General features: G+C 42.9%; 1 protein-coding gene across 3 annotated transcripts in view; it reads left to right on the plus strand.

The window, feature by feature from the left end:
- ASTN2 (astrotactin 2) overlaps positions 1-20,847 on the plus strand; it is a 279,279-nt gene that overhangs the window by 185,999 nt on the left and 72,433 nt on the right. For all 3 annotated transcript variants that reach the window (XM_087914557.1, XM_087914558.1, XM_087914556.1), the window contains exons 13-16: positions 937-1,125; positions 16,718-16,842; positions 17,515-17,619; positions 18,188-18,367. In XM_087914557.1, coding sequence (XP_087770683.1) covers positions 937-1,125; positions 16,718-16,842; positions 17,515-17,619; positions 18,188-18,367 — 599 coding nt within the window. The remainder of the gene's footprint in view (positions 1-936; positions 1,126-16,717; positions 16,843-17,514; positions 17,620-18,187; positions 18,368-20,847) is intronic.

Consider the following 20,847-nt stretch of genomic DNA (forward strand, 5'->3'; position numbering starts at 1 on the left):
TTCTTTATTGGCCAAGTGTGACTGGACACACAAGGAATTTGCCTTGGTGCAAATGCTCTCAGTGTACATAAATAAAAGATACATTCATCAAGAATCATAAGGTACGGCGCTTAATGATAGTCATAGGGTACGATAAGCAATCAAATCTTACTAGGAAATAGTCAGTAAAAATCATAAGGATAGAAGTGACAAAGTAACAGCCATGCAGTCACAAGTGGCAGGAGATGGATGATAAACGAGTGATGAGAAGATTAACAGTAATAATACTGCAGACTTTGGACAGTGTTGAGGGAATTATTTGTTTAGCAGAGTGATGGCATTCAGGAAAAAAATGTCCTTGTATCTAGTTGTTCTGGTGTGCAGTGCCCTATAGCATCATTTTGAGGGAAGGAGTTGAAACAGTTTATGTCTGGGATGTGAGGGGTCTGTAAATATTTTCACAGCCCTCTTTTTGACTCGTGCAGTATACACGTCCTCCATGGAAGGCAGGTTGATAGCCATTGTTTTTTTCTGCAGTCCTAATTACCCTCTGAAGTCCGTGTCTGTCTTGTTGGGTTACAGAACCAAACCAGACAGTTATAGAGGTGCAGATGTTGATCCTCCCAGCATCCAATCCATTCCAAAGACAATGTTTATGAAACAGTCACTCTTGAGTGTAAACTGTCTTGCAGCTGCATTCTTCTCCCAGGGAAACAGCCTTGAAGCACCACCTCTGAGAGGCATTCTTATTTTCACCAGTTTCACTTTCCCCTCAGCCATTCTCTCCTTTCCACCCTCCTTCCATGGTCCGTGGGCAGACTGGCACTGAACGATAACAGGGTGCAGGCATGAGGTTAGATTTCTGATAGGGCATTTTATGAAATGGGTGAGTTAGTTGGCTTGTTCCGTGGTGTGGTGAATCGATGCTGAGGACTTTTCTCTGTGTTTGGTCTTCAGCTGCGTCGAGGAGTATAAGATGGCTCCAGATGGCAAGTCCTGCCTCCTGTTATCCGACATCTGTGAGGGTCCCAAGTGTCTGAAGTCAGATGTGAACTTCAACGACACGCTCTTTGGAGAAATGCTTCATGGCTACAACAACAGGACCCAACACGTCAATCAAGGGCAGGTCTTCCAGATGACCTTCAGGTAAGCTAAGTTCCCACCAGATCTTCTTATGAACAATGGGTAGGATACATTTGCGTGTAGACGAAGGCAGGTGGTTTTTTTTTTTTTTTTGAGGGGTTGTGTGTATGTAAGCATCTGAAACATTCATCTTTCCTTCTTTATATTCCCCAAAGTAGATGGTGGGTTTTGAGTGTCAAGAATTCTTGAAAAACAATATCAAGGGTGGCAGGGCACAATGAAGCCTCAGTGCAAGACAACTTCCTTCTGAGAAGCAACGTGGAGTTTGGAGAATGGACAGGCCTTGCAGATTGATTAAAAGGGGGAAAAAAGAAGTCAAGCAAGACCATGGAGGATGGAAAGAATGGGTGTGTAGTGGTGGCGGCAGAGAAACGGTTCCATCCAGTGGTGGGATTCAGGTGTGTTCATAGTATTGCAGCATACATTCAGCACCAAAAAAGTAAACACAGATGACTGAGGCTTCATTTAACTTCTTTATAAACATATGAAGTAAACTTTACAATACCAGTTGTAGATTTCTCCAAGATGGAGCAAACTCAAACAGAAGCAGACATGTTACAGGTTCAGAACAGAGCTCTAGTTTTTAGCAAGCAAGCAAGTTAGTTTCTCTTTCACTGTAGAACTGAGCACAGAACAGAGATAAACCACATCCAGATTCTCTCTCTTTACGTTTCAGCCCTCAACTCAGCTCTCATTGGCTGACCTTGTTACAAAGATCTATTCCAGTTCATGACAAACTGGTGTAACAACCGGTTTGGTGAATGTGTGCTTTGCCCATGCACACGGCACTTGAAAACCCACCCGTTTTCAGCTTTAAAACTTACCTTCTGCTACAGCCCCGGTCAGTAAAACAACTGCTGTGCCACACAAATCATCTGGGCTGTCAAAACACGAAAATATAGGACGGACTATGGGTCAACTCATCGCTGGAATTACCGGTTTGCCCGAACCGGTCCATACCAGCTGAATCCAACCCCGGCTCTGTCTCCACAAAGATACACTTGCAAGTTCATGGCTCGGGGGTTGCTCGGTTCTGTCTGCGATTCGTTGGCCTTTCAATGACCGGCTGAAGAGTTGAGCGAGTCAAACGGGTGAGAGACAGCTGTGAAAACGACAACTGGCACAATGAGTTTTCTTCCAGGTTGGCTGCTGAGTCAGCCAGTTCCTTTCTCAGCTCTCTGTCCCACCAACCACCCCCTGCGAAGAGAGACTGATGATCCTGCAAATCTTAAGGCTATTTGTGTCATGTTAGAAAAACAGCAGGTTTGGGGGGGTTTTTTGAGTGGGGGGGTCCAGGACATTTGTTGACCTTGTTATCCCCTGGGGGATAATTAGGGGAAAAGATCCCTGAAAGGAACCATGGTGTTGATGTGCAGCATGGAGGAAGCAGACGCCTGTGACCTCAACAGTTATTCTAATTAATAATAATAATAACAATAATAATAATGGACTCTAATTAATAATGTGGAGAGAGAGACAAAGAGAGAGAAAGAGAGAAGAGGGAGAGAGAGAGAGAGAAAGAGAAAGAGAAAGGGAGGGGGAAGGGAAAGACAGAGAGAAAAAAGGGAGAGAGAGAAAGGGAGAGAAATAGAGAGAGAAAGCTTTCTTTCTTTTTCTTGATGCAAGTTGCATGGCTCACGCCTGGTTCTTGGTGTCAATAAGCTGGTGTGTGTGTGTGTGTGTGTGTGTGTGTGTGTGTGTGTGTGTGTGTGTGTGTGATATTATTGTGACACATGAAGCCTTTAGCTTGTTTTATGGAAGGTGCAAAGCGAGGCTGAACTGCCAGTGAATCCAACTGGAGAGAAATAAATGTTTTGAAATAAGCTTCCTTCTTCTTCGTTCCATCTGATTTCCCGGTTGATGGAAAGCTTCTCCTTGTCAAAAATGCAAATCTTAGACAGGCGGTGGAAATTTGTGAATATCCAGTTTCTCTCTTTCTTCCTTCTGTCTGTCTTCTCTCTCTCTTTGTCTCTTCCTTCTCTCTCTTCCTTCTTTCTCTCTCCCTTTCTCTATCTCTTCCTCGTCCTTCTCTCTTATTTCTCTCTGTGTGCCTCTTTGTGTCTCTCTCATCATTCTCTCTCTCTCTCTTTCTCTCTCTCTTCCTTCTCTCTCTCTTTGTCTTTCTTCCTTCTCTCTTGTCCTTCTTTCTCTCTCCCTTCTCTGTCTCTTTTTCTGTCTTCCTTCTCTCTTAGTTCTCTCTGTGTCTCTCTCTTCTCCCTCTCTTCTTTCTCTTTTTCTTCTCTCTTCTTTCTCTGTGTCTATCTCTCTTCTTTCCTTCCTTATCTCTCTTCCTTCTCTCTCTGTCTCTCTTCCTTCTTTCTCTTCCTTCTCTCTCTCTTCCTTCTCTCCCTCTCTCTCCCCGTGTCCCTACCTGTTGTTCTCTCCCTCCCTTTCTTTCTCTCACTGTCTGTTTCTGATGGTTGTCAGAAGGTAATCTGGCTTTTCCTTTCCCAAGTGGCAAGTTTTTCTTTTAGCACCATTATGTTAATGTTGTCAAGCACCATGTCAGGTCATTGAACAATGAGGGAAGGATTATCATAATATTGTGGGGAAGTTTTGGTAAGCTAAGTCTATCCTCCCCCTCCCTTCCTATTATCTGATCTACCCTTCCCTCCCCTCCTAGTCTTCTTCTTCATCCTCCCCTCCCCTTCTTTCCTCATTACTGGCAATTGCAGGATTCTTAAAGCCAGCGCTATCTGGGTCAGGAGAGCATCCTGGCCTTTGAATCCAGGCAGAAGCCCCCACCCCACCCTAAAAGATTGGGCTGCATGCTTTGTCAGCTGGCAGAGAAGACCTGGAGGCATTGAAGCTGAGGAGGGGGCGCTGATCCAGCAGCCATCGGATGGCTCCGGCAGCCCCTTTGGCTATATGGCTGCATGCCAAGAAGTTCACGGCAGCAGCGGGGAAAGGAACAAAAGACTATTTGCCGTCCAAGAATGGCATTAGTTCCCCATGATCCGTCTTTAGTGGGTTGGGCCTCCTGCCGGCGCTGACATCTGTTTTCGATAATTCAGCTTCTTTGCATACAGATGAGCTTCCCCAAGGTCACCACAGCCAGGCCGGGCAAAATCTCTTGCCTCCAACAAGGGTGTGGGCTCCAGTGAAGGTTACTAGGGGACATTGGGAGGATCTTTTTTTTTTTGTAAATGCAAAGGTGGATCGAAAGGATCTACTCATCAAGAAACCTAAGCCACCACCCCAATCTGTGTATGGATTACAGGTAGCCCTCAACGTGCAATCCCATTGGGCCCAACATTTCTGTCGCTAAAGTGAGACATTTCTTACATATACGAGAGAAATGTAGACAAAGGATCAAAATGCAAAATAACTGCTCTCTCATGCCCCTGTCGGAGTCTGCGGTGACGTGATCGCAGGTCAGATGCTTGGCAACTGGCAGGTACTTATGACTGTTGCATTGCCACCCCAGAGTCATGTAATTGCCATCTGCAACCCTCTTGACAAGCCAAGTCAATGGGGAAGCCAAATTCACTTATTTACTTTAACAAACAACTCCTGAACAACTGTGGCAAGAAACATCATGAGATGGGACAAAACTCACTCCACAATTGTCTTGCTGGATTTCCACCTTCTGCTTTTCTGGAAGGGTCAGCCAACGATGAACATTCAGAGAGAAAGGCCCAAGTAGTTTCATTCACATTTCATAAAATGGAAATCTGACCTTACTTGCATTTTGGGGGGGACAATGAGTGTTGAAGTGATTTGATGTTCATTTCTTTTGAAGTGTTTTTGGTTCCCCAATCTATCCGACAGCTGCGGGGTCCCTGGCCCGTCTCCCATCCAAATAGCAACCGAGCTTAAGCCTGCTTAGGTTTTGAGCCAGGCCATCTGCTGTCCAGGGTGCTGAAATTATATTAGGTCAGTTTCCATTCTCAAACATCCTTCAGCGAGAGTGATAATTATTACCAGGCATAATTCAGCATGTATCCTCCAAGCCCTATATTAGCTTCATCAAACAATAGGAGAAATTTGCAGCTTCTGTCTTGGGGTGAAATGAACTGACCTGAGAGCTTTTTATTGCTTCTTTTTATGATTCTAATTTTAACCTGGGACGATTGCATCATTAGCTCCTATTATTAAGCCATGTGGCCGAAATTGGTTGAACAACTATACTCATAACTGAGATTGATTAAATGTCTCACCTTTCCGGAATGCAAGGGAAACCTGGAATATTATCTTCCTTCATTCTTGTTCAAAAATGGTAGAGAAATACACATTCTAATGTAAGCTTGAACGCAGCCATAACTGGGGCACCAATCAGTCAACGGTCCCATCATTTATTCAAGAATCCGGGATTATGGAATTAAAAATGAATCCCTGCATTTGACTCAAACACAGGGGATGGGATTAAGCCAACTTTGCTTCCTGACAAGCTGAAATTGTTAAAGCCAACGCTTTTTGAGTGTCTTCTGCATACCGAGCCTTCATTCCTCCAGACAATCTGGTATCAGTTTTGGAACATTTTGAAAGAATGAAAACAGATCTCAGCAAAGCAAATCGCATCCTAGTTAATTGGATTCATGTTGGATTCTCAGCTTCTGCTTTTCTGGAAGGGTCAGCCAAATCTCTAACTCCTTTCACGATTAGCGTTCAGAAAGGCCCAATTAGTTTCATTCACATTTTCCCCTGTTTTCACAAAAGCTTTTCTCTCTCTCTCTCTCTCTCTCTCTCTCTCTCTCTCTCTCTCTCTCTGACTAGGAGATAGCCTAGTGTCTCTCAACAATTACCTTTCCTAGATTAACATCCTCTGGTGTGTGTGAACACTTCACAGTTTCCCCTGTTAGGTATATATTTACCAACCTAATCCTGAACGAGAGGTCTGTGCAAATTCAAACATTTGATTAATTTGACCCTCTGTTCGTGAAGTTGAAATGCTTCCTTACTTTGCAGTCCCAAGGTATGACTTCAGAGGTATTCTTGCACGTATCAGAAGTGTCTTCCCATTGTGTGGGCCCAATGGTCCTGTCCCACCCTAAATTCCCAAATGTGTAGGAATGAAAACCCCACACATCTGGTGTTAAGAAGAACATAAGTAGAAGATATAGAAATAGAGACTGCTGACCTCTCTTTCTTTAGTTTTAAAGTTAATTTCTTCAATAAAAAAACTCAGGAGGTTTGAGCTCATCCCGTTTTTAATATGTAGATATTTTTATTTTATTTTAAAGTTTTTCCCCATCTTATGACCTTTCTGGCCACAAGTTAGGGACACAGCTGTTAAGTGAATCTGGCTTGCCCCTTGACTTTGATTATCAGAAAGTTGCAAAATGGGCCTTTTGACCCAAGGACACTGCAACCGTCATAAATATGAGTCGGTTGGTTGACCAGTATCTGAATTTTGATCATTTGACCATGGGGATGCTGCAATCATTGTGAGTGTGAAAAATGGTCATAAGTCACTGTGTTCAGTGCCGTTGGAATTTTGAATAGTCACTAAATGAACTGTTGTATATTATATATTAGAATGGAATAGGAATAGGTATAAGAATTAGAATAGAATAGAATAGAATAGAATAGAATAGAATAGAATAGAATAGAATAGAATAGAATAGAATAGTATAGTAGAATTGGAAGGGAACGTTGAGGTCTTCTAGTCCAACCCCCTGCCTAGGCAGGAAACCCTACACCACTTCAGACAATGGTTATCCAACATCTTTTTAAAAACTTCCAATGTTGGAGCATTCACGACCTCTGGAGGCAAATTGTTCCACTGATTAATTGTTCTGATTGTCAGGAAATTTCTCCTTAGTTCTAAGTTGCTTCTCTCCTTCATTAGTTTCCACCCGTGGCTTCTTGTCATGCCTTCAGGTGCTTTGGAGAATAGCTTGACTCCCTCTTCTTTGGGGCAGCCCCTGAGATATCGGAAGACTGCTATTATTTATATATTATATAACTGTTTTATCTGTCTCTCTCCCTCCCTCCCTTCCCCCCCTGTCACTCTCTCTCTCTCTCTCTCTCTCACACACACACACACCTTTTAATGTTGTGTACTTTACTGATCAAACATTTAGTTAGATGATAATGTACTTCCCAGATTTTTGAATAAATGTTAGAATATACTTGTATTAACTCCGCAGTATGGAAGGATGCTACCTGAATTGTGGTCTTCCTAGTGAGGATTTCTTTTTAAAGTAAATTTTCGATGCTAGAACAAATCATTCCATGAAACACACTGATGAAAGAGTAAGGAAACAAATCCGATGGCATCGAATCAAACTGCTTTTAATTTCAAACATAAAACAGATGCGTAGATAGTTGTTAAGGCCTCAGCATCGCCATTAAAGAGATTGTGCTGCCTTTGTTCGTTTAGATTGAATTTTTAAATTCTGCTTGGCTGAATTTGGCTCCTGGCGTGTTTGAGGAAAGATTCTTGCTGAAAACACAAAAAAGTACGGTGTAAACAGTTCATTGTATGATGAAGCCCGAAGCCATTTCTTACATGCCTCCTTAATTTGAATGTTCTTGTTTTTAAAATGAGAAGGCCTTACCTTCTTGCTTTCCTGGTAGATTACAAAAAAGAACCCAACGGTCTAAGGGTAAAACTCCGATCCAGCATTGCGATAATCCCTAATATCTCCAGTGTGGTTAAAACTCTGGGAGAAAGCTTTGGACAGGCATAGTTGCCAGTTTTGGCCCTAGGTGAATCAAAGCCTTCCTAGATAGACAGCAATAATATGTCCTCATATTATTTGCCCATTGAATTATATGCTCAAGATAACATGCAAAAAGACGTGGAACAACCTGTTTATAAAAAGAAATAGTATGCTTCAAAACTGTTCGATGCAATGGGATAACCCCTTCCCAATTATAAAAAGGAAGCTTGTCCTCAAATCATTGTTTAATGCCTTCAAGTTTATAGTTATTACTGATAGAGTCCCCTACATATATACACACGTAACATATATACATACATACATACATACATACATACATACATACATACATACATACATACATACCAGTGGTGGGATTCAATTTTTTTTATTACCGGTTCTGTGGGCATGGCTTGGGGAAGGATACTGTAAAGCTCGAGTCAGAAGTGATATTTGCTGGTTCTCTGAAGTACTCAAAATTTCCACTACCGGTTCTCCAGAACTGGTCAGAACCTGCTGAACACCACCTCTGATACACACCATCTTTAGTTATTCGTCCAGGTGAGGTTACAACCACAACAAGGTTACAACAAATCCATGAATCTCTGGGAACAATTGATCAAATTGACTTGTATTCTTGATGCAATAATTATTTTCACCCAAATGGCATGATCTGACAAACTTAATTTGATGCCTTAAGGTGTAAAATAGGTTTGGAGAGGTAAATTGAAAGGAGAGGTAAATTGAAAGGAGAATCTGCAGCAAGTTTCAATTAATTTCCTTGGTGCTAGGTTGAGGGTAGGATAGGATAGGATTTGGAATATAATAAGGAATAGAGTAGGGCAAGAATAGGGTAGGGTAGGATAGGGTAGAATACAATAGAGTAATGTAGAGTAGCATAGAATAGAATATGGGATAGAATAGAATATGGGATAGAATGGAGTAGAGTAAAGTAGAGTAGAGTAGAGTAGAGTAGAGTAGAGTAGAGTAGAGTAGAGTAGAGTAGAGTAGAGTAGAGTAGAATAGGAAACAGAATAGAACAGAACAGAATAGAACAGAAATCTTTATTGGCCAAGTGTGATCAGACACAGAAGGAGTTTGTCTCCAGTGTATAAGCTCACAAAGTACATATAATCAGCAAGTAATATGTCATAGGTCATAATCATACTTACTATCATTAATCAAATTACAAATTTGACATTACCAGAGTTCAAACGTACAAATATCTGACATTAACCTGAGTTTGTGTGGAAGCAATTCCTGTCACCACAAATCCAGTGGTTCAGGAAGAGTCGTTGAAGGTGTTTCAACTTAAGGAATTTGTACACCTGCTGAACTCCCCAAGAAAGTATGAAGACAAGAACTTAATGCTGACAGTCCCCCTAGATACATAGCGTCATAATGAAGATATAAAACTTGAATTGGATGGCTTAGTATCGCAATTCATTTGAACAAGGTGTTGCCGTGGGAACTATACATTCTCCTACAACTATTTGCATTCCACGTTGAGTCTCCAGACATTCCCAGCAGACAGAATATCAGAATAAAACAGAATAACAGACAAATGGAAGGGACCTTGGAGGTCTTCTAGTCCAACCCCCTGCTCAGGCAGGAGATCCTATACCATTCCAGACAAATGGCTGTCCAGTTGCTTCTTGAAAACCTTCCATGATGAGCACCCACAGCTTCTGGAGGAAACTATCCCCTGATTAATTGTTCTCAGTGTCAGGAAATTTTTTCTTAGTTCTAGGTTGGAACTAAGGGGAAGTTGACTATTGAGTCCTTCATGCTCTTTGAGCTTGGTAATTTTATTGCAGACATTTTATCACCCGAACTAGGTAACATCATCAGTGCACTGATGAAATTCCCCAGTTGGGTCATGAAACATCTGCAAGAAAAACCACCAAGATCAGAGAGCACCAAGGATCCTTCATGTCAACCCTGCGCTTCACATTTTATTGGTCATTTGGGTTGTGAGGACCTCCTGGAGAACAATGTCACCATGTCCAGATGTCTCTCCACAACCTCCATAAGGTTCTGATGTCTTGGTGGGACAATGGAACGTCCTTTCTTCCTCCCTCACCTCTTTTTACCTCTGCCTCCTCTTCTCCAGGTGTGTCATGTCTCTTCTTGCTTCTTGGGTATGTTCTCAATTCAGGGGCGATTAAGGAAGACGGGCCTAGCTTACAACTGTTTGGAGAATTCCTTGTCTCCGACACAAGGGTTGCATTAAGAGTGCCAGTCATGACCATGATTAGTATTCCACAGCTTGTATAGAAAAAGCTGCCAAGACGACAGAGCTGGAGGCATTCTGCCAGAGATGATTGACTGACTCATTTTCAGCACCACACAGTTACAGACCCGATAAGTTTATATTACAGTGCTGATAGCCCACTCACTCACCTACCATCTGAAGGGCTAATTTAGGTTTCAAATAGCTGCTGAATACTATGGTGTGCAACTTAAGCAAGGCTTCCCATTAATGTCAGCGGTGTTGATATTAAGGCATGCTCCGGGAGATTTGCACCCAAGCCTGTAGGCGATTAGACTACAACTTTCATCCTTGTAGAATTCCAGATATTTGTAGGCTTAACCAGAGGTGATACTCAGCTGGATCTGACCAGTTCTGGAGAACTGGTAGCGGAAATTTTGAGTAGTTTGGAGGACCGGCCAATCCCGCCTCTGACTGGCCCCACCAACCCCATCTATTCTCCGCCTCCCAAGACCCAGCTGATAGGATGAGTCTACTTTTGTTGCCTTGCACAGGAGAACGGAGCTGGAAAGCAGGTTAGTGGGGCGGGGAGGGAATGAGGATTTTGCAATATCCTTGCCCTGCCACACCCACAGAACCGGTAGTTAAAAAAAAAATTGAATCCCACCACTGGACTACATGATCTCCAAGGTCCCTTCTAACTCCGTTATTCTGTGTTCAGTGAAATCATTCAACCCTCTTCATGTCCTCACTATCCTTCTATTCACTTCTTCCACAGAGCTGCCACTCCTCCTCCGCTACTAAACTTTCCCCAGATTTAATGTGTAATAAATTGTGCCTAAGCTACAGGGTTTTCCCTTCCTGTACTCACTGCAAACTCTCCTTAATAAAACAAGCTCTATTTACAAGCCGGTGGCTTTGGGGTTGCCAAGGCTTTGGTGAGTTGTGAGAGGAGGCCAAATGCCAGCTGTGCACCTCCGACCCCGTGTTCCAGATCCTGTGATAATAAATATTTCCAAGCTTGTCTCGATCTTCAAAGGTTAAAATAAATATCGGACAAAAACACATAACAAGGTCAGGAAAAAAAATGGTAAAACAACATATAGATTTCAACCAGAAATTTTTTTGGTTGGGTATCTTGCCAGAAAAATACAATCAACCAGTGGACCAGCTTGTCTTCAGACGTTGTGGGTACTTCATCACTGGAGGTTTTTAAGAAGAGACTGGACATACACTTCTCTGAAATGGTATAGGATGTCCTGCTTGAGCTGGACTGGAAGCCCTGCAAGGTCCTTTCCAATTTTATTTTGATTTGGTTTCGGATTATTCTGTCAGGAAATTCCTCCTTAGTTCTAGGTCGCTTCTCTCCTTGATTAGTTTCCATCTGTTGCTTCTTGTCCTGCCTTCAGGGGCTTTGGAGAATAAGTTGACTCCCACTTCTTTGGGGCAGCCCCTGAGATATTGGAACACTGCTATCATGTCACCCCTAGTCTTTCTTTTCATTAAACTACCCACTTCCAGCAACCGTTCTTCATATGTTTCGGCCTTCAGTCCCCTAATCATCTTTGTTGCTCTTCTCTGCACTCTTTCTAGAGTCTCCAACTTTGCATTTTGAAAGTATTGATTCGGACCATTTTATGATGGACTTTCCTTCTTCCGCTGGCAGAAGCGGTTGCTCCCACGCCCGCAATTAAAATAAATATCCGATCCTTGTCTCTTCCACCAGCGCACGCAGAAATTAATTGAGCACCAGGTGCGTGAAAACCTTGTCTGCAATTTTCTTGTGTCAGTTTTGGAAATGCAAGTTCATCTGACGAAAGGAAAGACGATCGTGCAATTAACATTTGCAGCAGCGCAGCTCTGGAAACGGAGAAAAGAATATAAGGGGAGAGAAAATAATGGCATTTCTCTAACTCTGACTTAATTTCTGCCGGACTGTCTTGTTCTTCAGAATCAGAATAGAATAGAGCTGGAAGGGACCTTGGAGGTCTTCTAGTCCAGCCCCTTGTTCAAGCAGGAGATCCTATACCATTTCAGAGAAGTAACTGTCCAGTTTCTTCTTAAAAACCTCCAGTGATGGAGCACCCACGACTTCTGGTAGCAGGCTGTTCCAACGGTTAATTGTCCTCACTGTTAGGAAGTTTCTCTTTAATTCCAGGTTGCTTCTCTCCTTGATTAGTTTCCATCCATTGGTTTCTCGTCCTGCCTTCTGGTGCTTTGGAGAATAATTTGACCCCTTCCTCTTTATGGCAGCCCCTCAAAAACTAGAATATCGCTATCCTGTCCCCCCTAGTCCTTCTTTTCTCTAGACTGGCCAGACCCAAACCCTGCAACCATCCTTCATATGTTTCAATCTCCAGGCCTTAAATCCTCTTAGTTGCTCTTCTTTGCACTTTTTCCAAAGTTGAGTTTAAAAGTTGAATTAAATATGTTAAGTTGAGTGCCTCCCGCTCGACTTAAAAACCCTTTGCCTTTGGTACGTGTAGGAGAGCCAAAGGAAGGGTTCCCTTCGACGGGGGTGAAAGAAACATTAGGGAAAGGGGTTGCAAGTTGCAAGGTTGAGCTCCCTTGGGATCTTCCAAGGCGTTTCCCATCAGGGGAGAATCTCTCCATTTCTCCTTTCCCACTTTTTCTCTTAAAGCGCGAAAAACGAATCCACCTGGAAGGTTGGCTTTGGGGAGACTCATCATCCAGTCCACGTCATAGCTTCCCAAACTGAAGCAAAAATCTCAGCCCGTTTTCTTTTTTCTTCCTAAGTGTTTGCTCTTATCGAGGAAAAAGCAAGTCCGGTGCAAAATTGTAGAAAAAAAATTCTTTTCCCATTTGCGTATGCGCTGCTGCGTTCCAAAGCATGTACGGCCCTCTATTGGCCGAGTCCTAGAACTGCACCTTCTCTTCTCTTTTCAGCCTAGAAGTTTCCTTCCACAACGGAGTATCTTGTGATTTCAAGGACACCCTCGTACATTTTTTTCCCCCCAAAACATGGTACAGGAAGGATTAGTCGCTGCCATGGTTTGGGATGTTTTCAACTTCCTAGGAATTTGGTGGTTTCTCCAGGTGTTCTCGCATCGCTTGTTAAACTTTCTGGTAGGAACCAATTCATTCAGAGATATATCTGCTCTCAATGTATTAGACAAAGGTAGAATGGCTTACCTACAAGACAGGTTGTTTCATATTATGCTAAGGCCTTTGTGCCAAAGCTTGGCTGTGCAGGACCTTCCCTCCAAACATGTATCCTGTAAAGCTTCTGTCTTCTTCTTCTTCTTCTTCTTCTTCTTCTTCTTCTTCTTCTTCTTCTTCTTCTTCTTCTTCTTCTTCTTCTTCTTCTTCTTCTTCTTCTTCTTCTCCTCCTCCTCCTCCTCCTCCTCCTCCTCCTCCTCTTCTTGTCCTTCTCCTCCTCTTCCTCCTTTATTCTCCTCCGCTCCCTCTCCTCATCCTCTCCTCTTCTCCTCCTCCTCTTCTCTTTCTCCTGCTCCTTTTCCTTGTCTTCCTTCTCCTTTTCTCCTCTTCCTCCTCCTCCTCCTCCTCCTCCTCCTCCTCCTCCTCCTCCTCCTCCTCCTCCTCCTCCTCCTTTGTTCCCATTCTGGAAAAATTCCATACAAATGTCCCCTCTTGAAAATTTTCCTTCCGAAGATAACTTATACCCAAATTTTGGAATGGGAACCCATTCTCACCTTGTAATTAAATCGGTGCAGGAACACCCAGCCCTGAACATTCATCCATGGAAAGAGAAATAGATGGGGGGTTCTCCTCATGCCAAGCACAAGGAGAAACAACTGCTCTGCTTTTTATTTCTTTTCTTTTCTTTTTAATGTCAGGAGGGCCCTTTTTAAGTCTACATCTGGCATACATCCTTTGCAGCAGCAGCAGAAGCAGCATCTACCAGGAGGAAAACTCTCTTGTGGCAGCTGCTGCCAAACCAGGTGCTCCAGCTCCTGCGGTCAGCAATTCTGCAGATGGCTGAGTTGTCCGTGTAGACAAAGAGCTCTTTGTCCTCTCCGGCACAAACCATGTCCGATGCTTCCATTTATGGTCTATGTAAAATGGTGTTTTGCATTTTAAATATAAAATAGATAGATAGATAGATAGATAGATAGATAGATAGATAGATAGATAGATAGATAGATAGATAGACAGATTAGTAGATAATAGATAGATAATAGATAGATATAGATAAATGATAGATTAGATAGATAGATTAGATAGATAGATAGATAGATAGATAGATAGATAGATAGATAGATAGATAGATAGATAATAGATAGATATAGATAGATAAATAATAGAATAGATAGATAGATAGATAGATAGATAGACAGACAGACAGACAGACAGACAGACAGACAGACAGACAGACAGATAGATAGAAAGAATAGTAGATGATAAATAGATAATAGATAGATATAGATAGATAAATAATAGATAGATTAGATAGATAGATAGACAGACAGAGAGAGACAGACGAGTGGATGGATGGATTGTGGTAGATAGGTAGATAGACAGGCACAGAAGAGATAGATGGATGGATGGATGGATGGATAGATAGATAGATAGATAGATAGATAGATAGATAGATAGATAGGAAAGAGCCATTAACAAAACTCTTATTAGCACCATGGATTCTTATTTGTTATTTTTGCTAACGTCATAGCAACTTGGTCTGGCAGAAGGAAACATTTATTACAAATCCACTGGAGAAGGACCATCTAGCCTAGAAGGCTGGACATGAATAGGCCTAACTTGTTTTATTTTTCTTTCCCCCTTCCCTTGAAGGATGCTGCGGTGCTCTCTGAATTTAATGGGTAGAATTTCTCCCTAAGAGTGTAAAAGGCAGGGCCTGGTCTCAGATGATGTGCAGGAAAGGATCTTTCCCATGCAAAGAAGATGTTCAAATGCTTCCATGTTCTCTCCTGTTCGTGCAGGCAGCCCTCGGGCCAAACCTGTTTTCCACCCCATCATAATAAAGTTGCTAGAATAGCGGGCTTGAGAAGATGCAAGAAAGCCTATTGGTCAGGTGTAAAAAGAGGCCAGGTTTACGTTGCATCAACTTTACCTCCTAGAAAGCAAAAACCAACAAACAGAAAAGCAAAACCGTCAGACTGGTTTTTAATAAAGCCAATGCAAACAGTAGAATATCCACAATAAATAAATGCAATGGTAGCCAGGCTCTAAACACATTCTTTAAAACCTTGCCTAAAGGGTAAACAGTGTTAGAAATGACAGCACTGAAATAGAAATATTTCTGCATGGTGTGAAAAGAAAGAAAGAAAGAAAGAAAGAAAGAAAGAAAGAAAGAAAGAAAGAAAGAAAGAAAGAAAGAAAGAAAGAAAGACCTAGACTCCTAAACGAAAGATGCAAAGGTGTGTTGTGTTATGACTGCAAGATTTGGGAAGCTGCCGAAGCTGAAATAAACAGGTTTGCAAGGATCAAAGAGGAATTGGCTTTGTTTTCTTGTGCTATCCTTGTTTCTGATGGAAGGTGAAAGGTGTAATTTGTTTCTTCAATGTGCAGATCTGCACCGATCTCACCGCATTGTACTGCATATGGGTGTTTTGCTTCTGTCTTAGTGTATTCTTGGCTTAGAGTGACACTTGCCATCAAGAAGAATGTGGGACAACCTGATAAGTGATGTTCATGTTGAGGAAACCATTATTCTCTCGATGGATGAATTGCAAAGAACTATTGCTATCACTAAACCCAATCCACTGGTTTTGCAGCTCTGTTGTGTATCTACCTTGGGTTCCTCCATGCCTACTTTTGCTTTCTTCTGTTGGATTGTCTGGAGCAATTTTATTCTTCATTAACCAAGACTTTCCTCTGTCCTGATTGGTTGGTTGGCTGGTTGGTTTCGTTTTTTTCAAGATCATAAAAACGGCAGGATCCGTGCAAGTTAATTAGCTCTTTTGGTTCTTTGGAAAATTAAAGTAGGGTTTGAGGTTGAATGGCAGCATTGTTTTTCGGAGAAGTCTGGCCGCATTTTAGGACTCTGTACACAATATGATGAGATGAGGCTGGCAGAAGGAGACAGCTCCAGGCAGCCACTTTTGGCAAACTTTTCTTGATGGCCTCAAGTTGAGAAAAGTGCTTTGAAGAGCCAAAATACTCTGTTTGCATTGACACCCCTGTGTAGAGAGCAGATTGTTGAGACCAGAAAAAGTCACTTCCGTATTCTTTCAGAATGGGTCTTCCTCTTTGGAAACATCTACAATGTTGCTAAACTCTTGGGTAATACTAAGAAATAGAGTGTGTATCTTGGAGGGTTTGTGGGCTAAACCTGGATTTCGACAGTTCCCTTTGAATGGGAAAAGAAACCAGGTTTGATGTGTCGGTAGCTCCATTCTGAAATGCTTCTACTGATGGTATGGAGATCCGTAACTATCCCCTGCTTGGCCCTCAACCTCTGAACAATCCAGAACAGATGCCAAGTGGTTTGCACTGGGGGAACTGAGGACGATATGTCTAGCAGGTGTCAGACCTTCCTTGTCCAGGTTCAGAATCCAAACGAGATCAGGATGGGTTTACCATTGGAGTGGAGATCCAGCAAAAGAGTTTTCTAAGTTTGTAGGCTAGGCTAGGAAGTCAATCCCAGAAGAAGAACCACTGGGATGTCTATGAAGTCATCAAGAATTGCAACCAAATGGGTAATGTTATGAGTTTTTTCTCTCCTTGTTCCTATTTGCATATATATGTCTTGGTCTTTTCCCTTCTGAAGTCCAAGTCAACGTCTCTCCATCCTCTCCAGATTGTGTTTCAGTCCTCTGGTTTCTTTTCCTAGGGAGAACAATTTCATCAAGGACTTTCCCCAACTGGCTGATGCGCTGGTGGTCATTCCTCTTCCGGTTGAGGAACAGTGTCGTGGTGTGCTATCAGAACCTCTTCCCAACCTCCAACTGCTAACTGGTAGGAGCCTTAACTTTTCTATGATGGCCCCATAGTCATCCTCCTCCTCCTCCCCCCCCTCCTCCTCCTCCTCCTCCTCCTTCTTCTATTAATTCTAATTCTACTCTTCTCCTTCTCCTCCTATTCCATTCCTATTCTATTCTCTATTCCCTATTCTCTTCTCTCTTCTTTATTCTATTCTATTTGATTCTATTAATTTTAATTCTATTCTTCTTCCTCTTCTCCTTTTCTCCTCCTCCTCCTCCTCTTTCCCTTCCTCCTCCTCCTCTCCCCAACCTACTCTTTTCTAGCACTGATAATGTTCCCTAGTTGGGCAATGAAACATCTGCCAAGAAAACCACCAAGTTCAGAGATCACCAAGGACCTCATAGTTGTCTTCCTCCTCCTTCCTTCTTCCTCCTCCTCCTCCCCCCTCCCCAAACTCTACTCCTTTCTAAGACTGATGATGTTCTCTAACTGGGTAATGAAACATCTGCTAAGAAACCACCAAGCTCTGGGAGCATCAAGAACCCAACAGTCCTTCTCCGTCCTCCTCATCTCCCCAAACCCTCCTCCTTTCTAGCACTGATGAGTGCTAGTTGGGAAATGAAACACCTGCAAGGAACCTACCAAGCTCAGGAAGCACCAAAGACCCCCACCATTCAACCCTGAGGTATTCTCTTCTATTGGCAGGGGACATTCACTACGATGAAGCCATGGGGTACCCTATGGTCCAACACTGGAGGGTCCGAAGTAACCTGTACAGAGTGAAGCTCAGCACAATCGCCCTCTCGTCAGGTGAGCAGAACCAATTTGTAAGCATATTTTCAGATTTTTTTTTTTTAAAAAAAATGGCTGGTGCACCTGGCAGAGACCCTGTTCTGTAGCATCTTACTGATAAAAGATGTGTAACTCCAATGTCCATTGCAAAACTAACTCTCTCTCTCCCTCTCTCTCCTTCCCCTTCCCCTCCTCCTCTTTCTCTGTTCCCCTTCTCCTCCTTCTATCTCTCTTCTCTTCCTCTCCTCTCCTTCTCCTGTTCCCCTCTCTTCTCCTCCTCCTCTTCTCCTTTTCTTCCTCCTCCTCTCTTCCTCCTCCTCCCTTCTCTCTTACCTTCTCCTTCCCTTCTCTTCATTCTCTCTCTCCTCCTTCCCTTCTCCTCCTCCTCCTCCCCTCTCTCTCTTCTCCTTCCCCTCTCTTCTCCTCTTCTCTCTTCTCCTTTTTTTCCTCCACCTCCTCTCTTCTTCCTCCTCCTCTCTTCCCTCTCACCTCCTTCCTTTCTCTTCCTTCTCTCTCTCTCCTTCTCCTTCCCCCTCCTCCTCCTCCTCCTCTCCCTTCTCTCTCTCCTTCTGCCTTATCTTCCTAGGATTTGCAAATGTCCTCAAGATTCTGAACAAGGACAGCAGCCGTGAGGAGCTGCTGTATTTCATTCAGCAGTATGGCTCCCATTACATAGCAGAGGGCTTATACGGCTCTGAATTTAGCTGCACCATTCACTTCCCAAGCAAGAAGATACAACAGCAGCTCTGGTTGCAATATCAGAAAGGTAAGCAGCTTGAGAAATTGAGCGGGCACTTTCTTAATCTTTCTCTACACTTGGGTTTTAATTTTGAACTGGACAAATCCAGTTGGAAGACCTGGAACGACTGTGTGCATATTCCAATTTTGCAACATTCCTATGGTCCTCTTTAGACCAGGAAGTCTGTTTCTGGCACAGTTGTCCAGAATTGCAACGTTTTTCTCCCTGCAGAAGGGAGGGAGGGAAAGGAAGGAAGGAAGAGGAAGAAGGAAGGAAGGGAAGAAAGGAAGGGAGGGAGGGAAAGAAGGAAGGGAAAGAAGGAAAGAAGAGGAAGAAGGGACAGAGGGGAGGGAGGGAAGGAAAGAAGGGAGGGAAAGAAGAGGAACGAGGGAGGGAAGAAAGGGAGGGAGGATAAGAGAAAAAGGAAGGAAGGAGATAAGAGAAAGAAGGAAGATATGAAAAATTGAAAAATAGGGGAGGGAGGGAGGGAAGGAAAGAAGGAGATAAGAGAAAGAAGGAAGATATGGAAAATATTCTGAGGAAGGAAGGAAGGAAGGAAGGAAGGAAGGAAGGAAGGAAGGAAGGAAGGAAGGAAGGAAGGAAGGAAGGAAGACATTACGTTGCATCCCAAGCTGTCTATTTTCCTATTATTGTCTCACAGTGATGCCACTGGATCATGAATATTTATTTCGAATGCTTTGAATCGCCTGCTTAGTTGTGAAGTCACATCCCCGCTCCTAGTTAATTAAGATTTATTCGCCATTACTTTTCATTGTTGAGTTGGCTTTGTGGCCTTCTGCAGCTTCTTGGCCCGTCTTTTAATTCAAGGCCCTCCCAAGTGAAGAGACGGAGAAGTAGGTCTCGCTCTAATTTTACCCACCTCTCTTTCCTTTCTCTCAAGTCCATCCCCACACCTCGTTTTTGCCTGCAGGCCGCCTCAGTGCTGTCTCCGTTTGCCTGCCTGACATGCTGTGATCCTTCTCATCGGCTTTCCAGCCCCTTCAAAATTGCCCGGGGTAATTTGGGGAGGTTTTTTTATATATATACTTAGAAATGTGGCGTAATTGAGCTGTCTGGCAAAAGTTCCATTTTTATTGCTTGTGACAATGATGGTCTTTAAAAAAGGTGTATTAATTCACCCCCAGATGCATTGTGGAATGTCATAAATAACCCGGCACATCATTAAAGTGAGCATTAAACTTTGGGAGTTTGAAGCGATGCCATTAGGATAAAATTCTGGAGGTTCTCAGGTTTGCTGTTGCCAGGAGAGAGAGAAAGAGGGAGGGAGGAAAGAAGGAAAGAAGGAGATAAAAAAAAAAAGGAAGGAAGATATGGAAAATATTCTGAGGAAGGAAGGAAGGAAGGAAGGAAGGAAGGAAGGAAGGAAGGAAGGAAGGAAGGAAGGAAGGAAGGAAGGAAGGAAGGAAGGAAGGAAATAAAAGAACGGAGATATGCAAAGTATTCTAAGAAGGAGGGAGGGAGAAGGAGGGAGGGGGAGGGAGGAAGGGAGGAAGGAAGGAGATAAAAGAAAGAAGGAAGATATGAAAAGATTCTGAGGAAGGAAGGAAGGAAATAAAAGAAGGAAGATGGAAAATATTTTAAGAAGGAGGGAGGGGAGGAAGGAAGGGAGGAAGGAAGGAGATAAGAGGAAGATATGGAAATATTCTAAGATGGAGGGAGGGAGGAAATAAGAGGAAAAAGGAAGATAGAAATTATTCTAAGATGGAGGGAGGCAGGAAGGAAGGAGATTAGAGGAAGATATGGAAAATATTCTGAGAAGGAGGGGGGAGGGAAGAAGGAAGGAAGGAGGGAAAGAAGGAGATAAGAGGAAGAGGAAGATATGGAAAATATTCTGAGGGAGAGAGGAAGTAAGAGGAATATATGGAAAATATTCTAAGTTGGAGGGAGGGAGAGAGATTAGAGGGAGATATTGAAAATATTCTGAGAAGGAAGAAAAGGAGACATAACTTTGCTTCCCAAACTGTGTAGTTTCCTATTATGGTCCCACCATGTTGCCACCGGATCGTGATTATTTCGAATTGCTTGAATTGCCTGCTTATGTTGTGAAGTCACATCCCCGGTCCTAGCTAAGTAAGATTCATTCCCCATTACTTTCCTCGTTTGCAATTTCTTGGGCCATCCTTTAATTCAAGGCCCTCTCGAATTGAAGACGGAGAGACCCCTGGCCCTCTCCTTTTCTACCCACACCGCGACTGGAAACCTACCCCCACCGCGTTCAAACGGCGGAGAAATTCAGAGATTACATCTATTGTGCCACCCACCCTCTCTTCCTCTCTTGACAGATGGCTTTCCAAGATTCCTTTAAACTCTTCTGTTAAAAATAAAATAAGATGTAATTTTCTCCCTCCCACTTTCCAATGACAACCAGAAGCAGCTTTTCGTAGGTTTACCCGTTTTTTTTCCCCACTTTTACTTCTGACCATTGCATTAATCAGGCACCGCGTCTGCTTTCTCTTCCATTAACTATTTTATCTCTATATATGTAA

This window comes from Pseudonaja textilis, chromosome 17 (genome assembly GCF_049901715.1).
Source record: "Pseudonaja textilis isolate UNSWEBS1 chromosome 17, rPseTex1.2, whole genome shotgun sequence".
Lineage (NCBI taxonomy): Eukaryota > Metazoa > Chordata > Lepidosauria > Squamata > Elapidae > Pseudonaja > Pseudonaja textilis.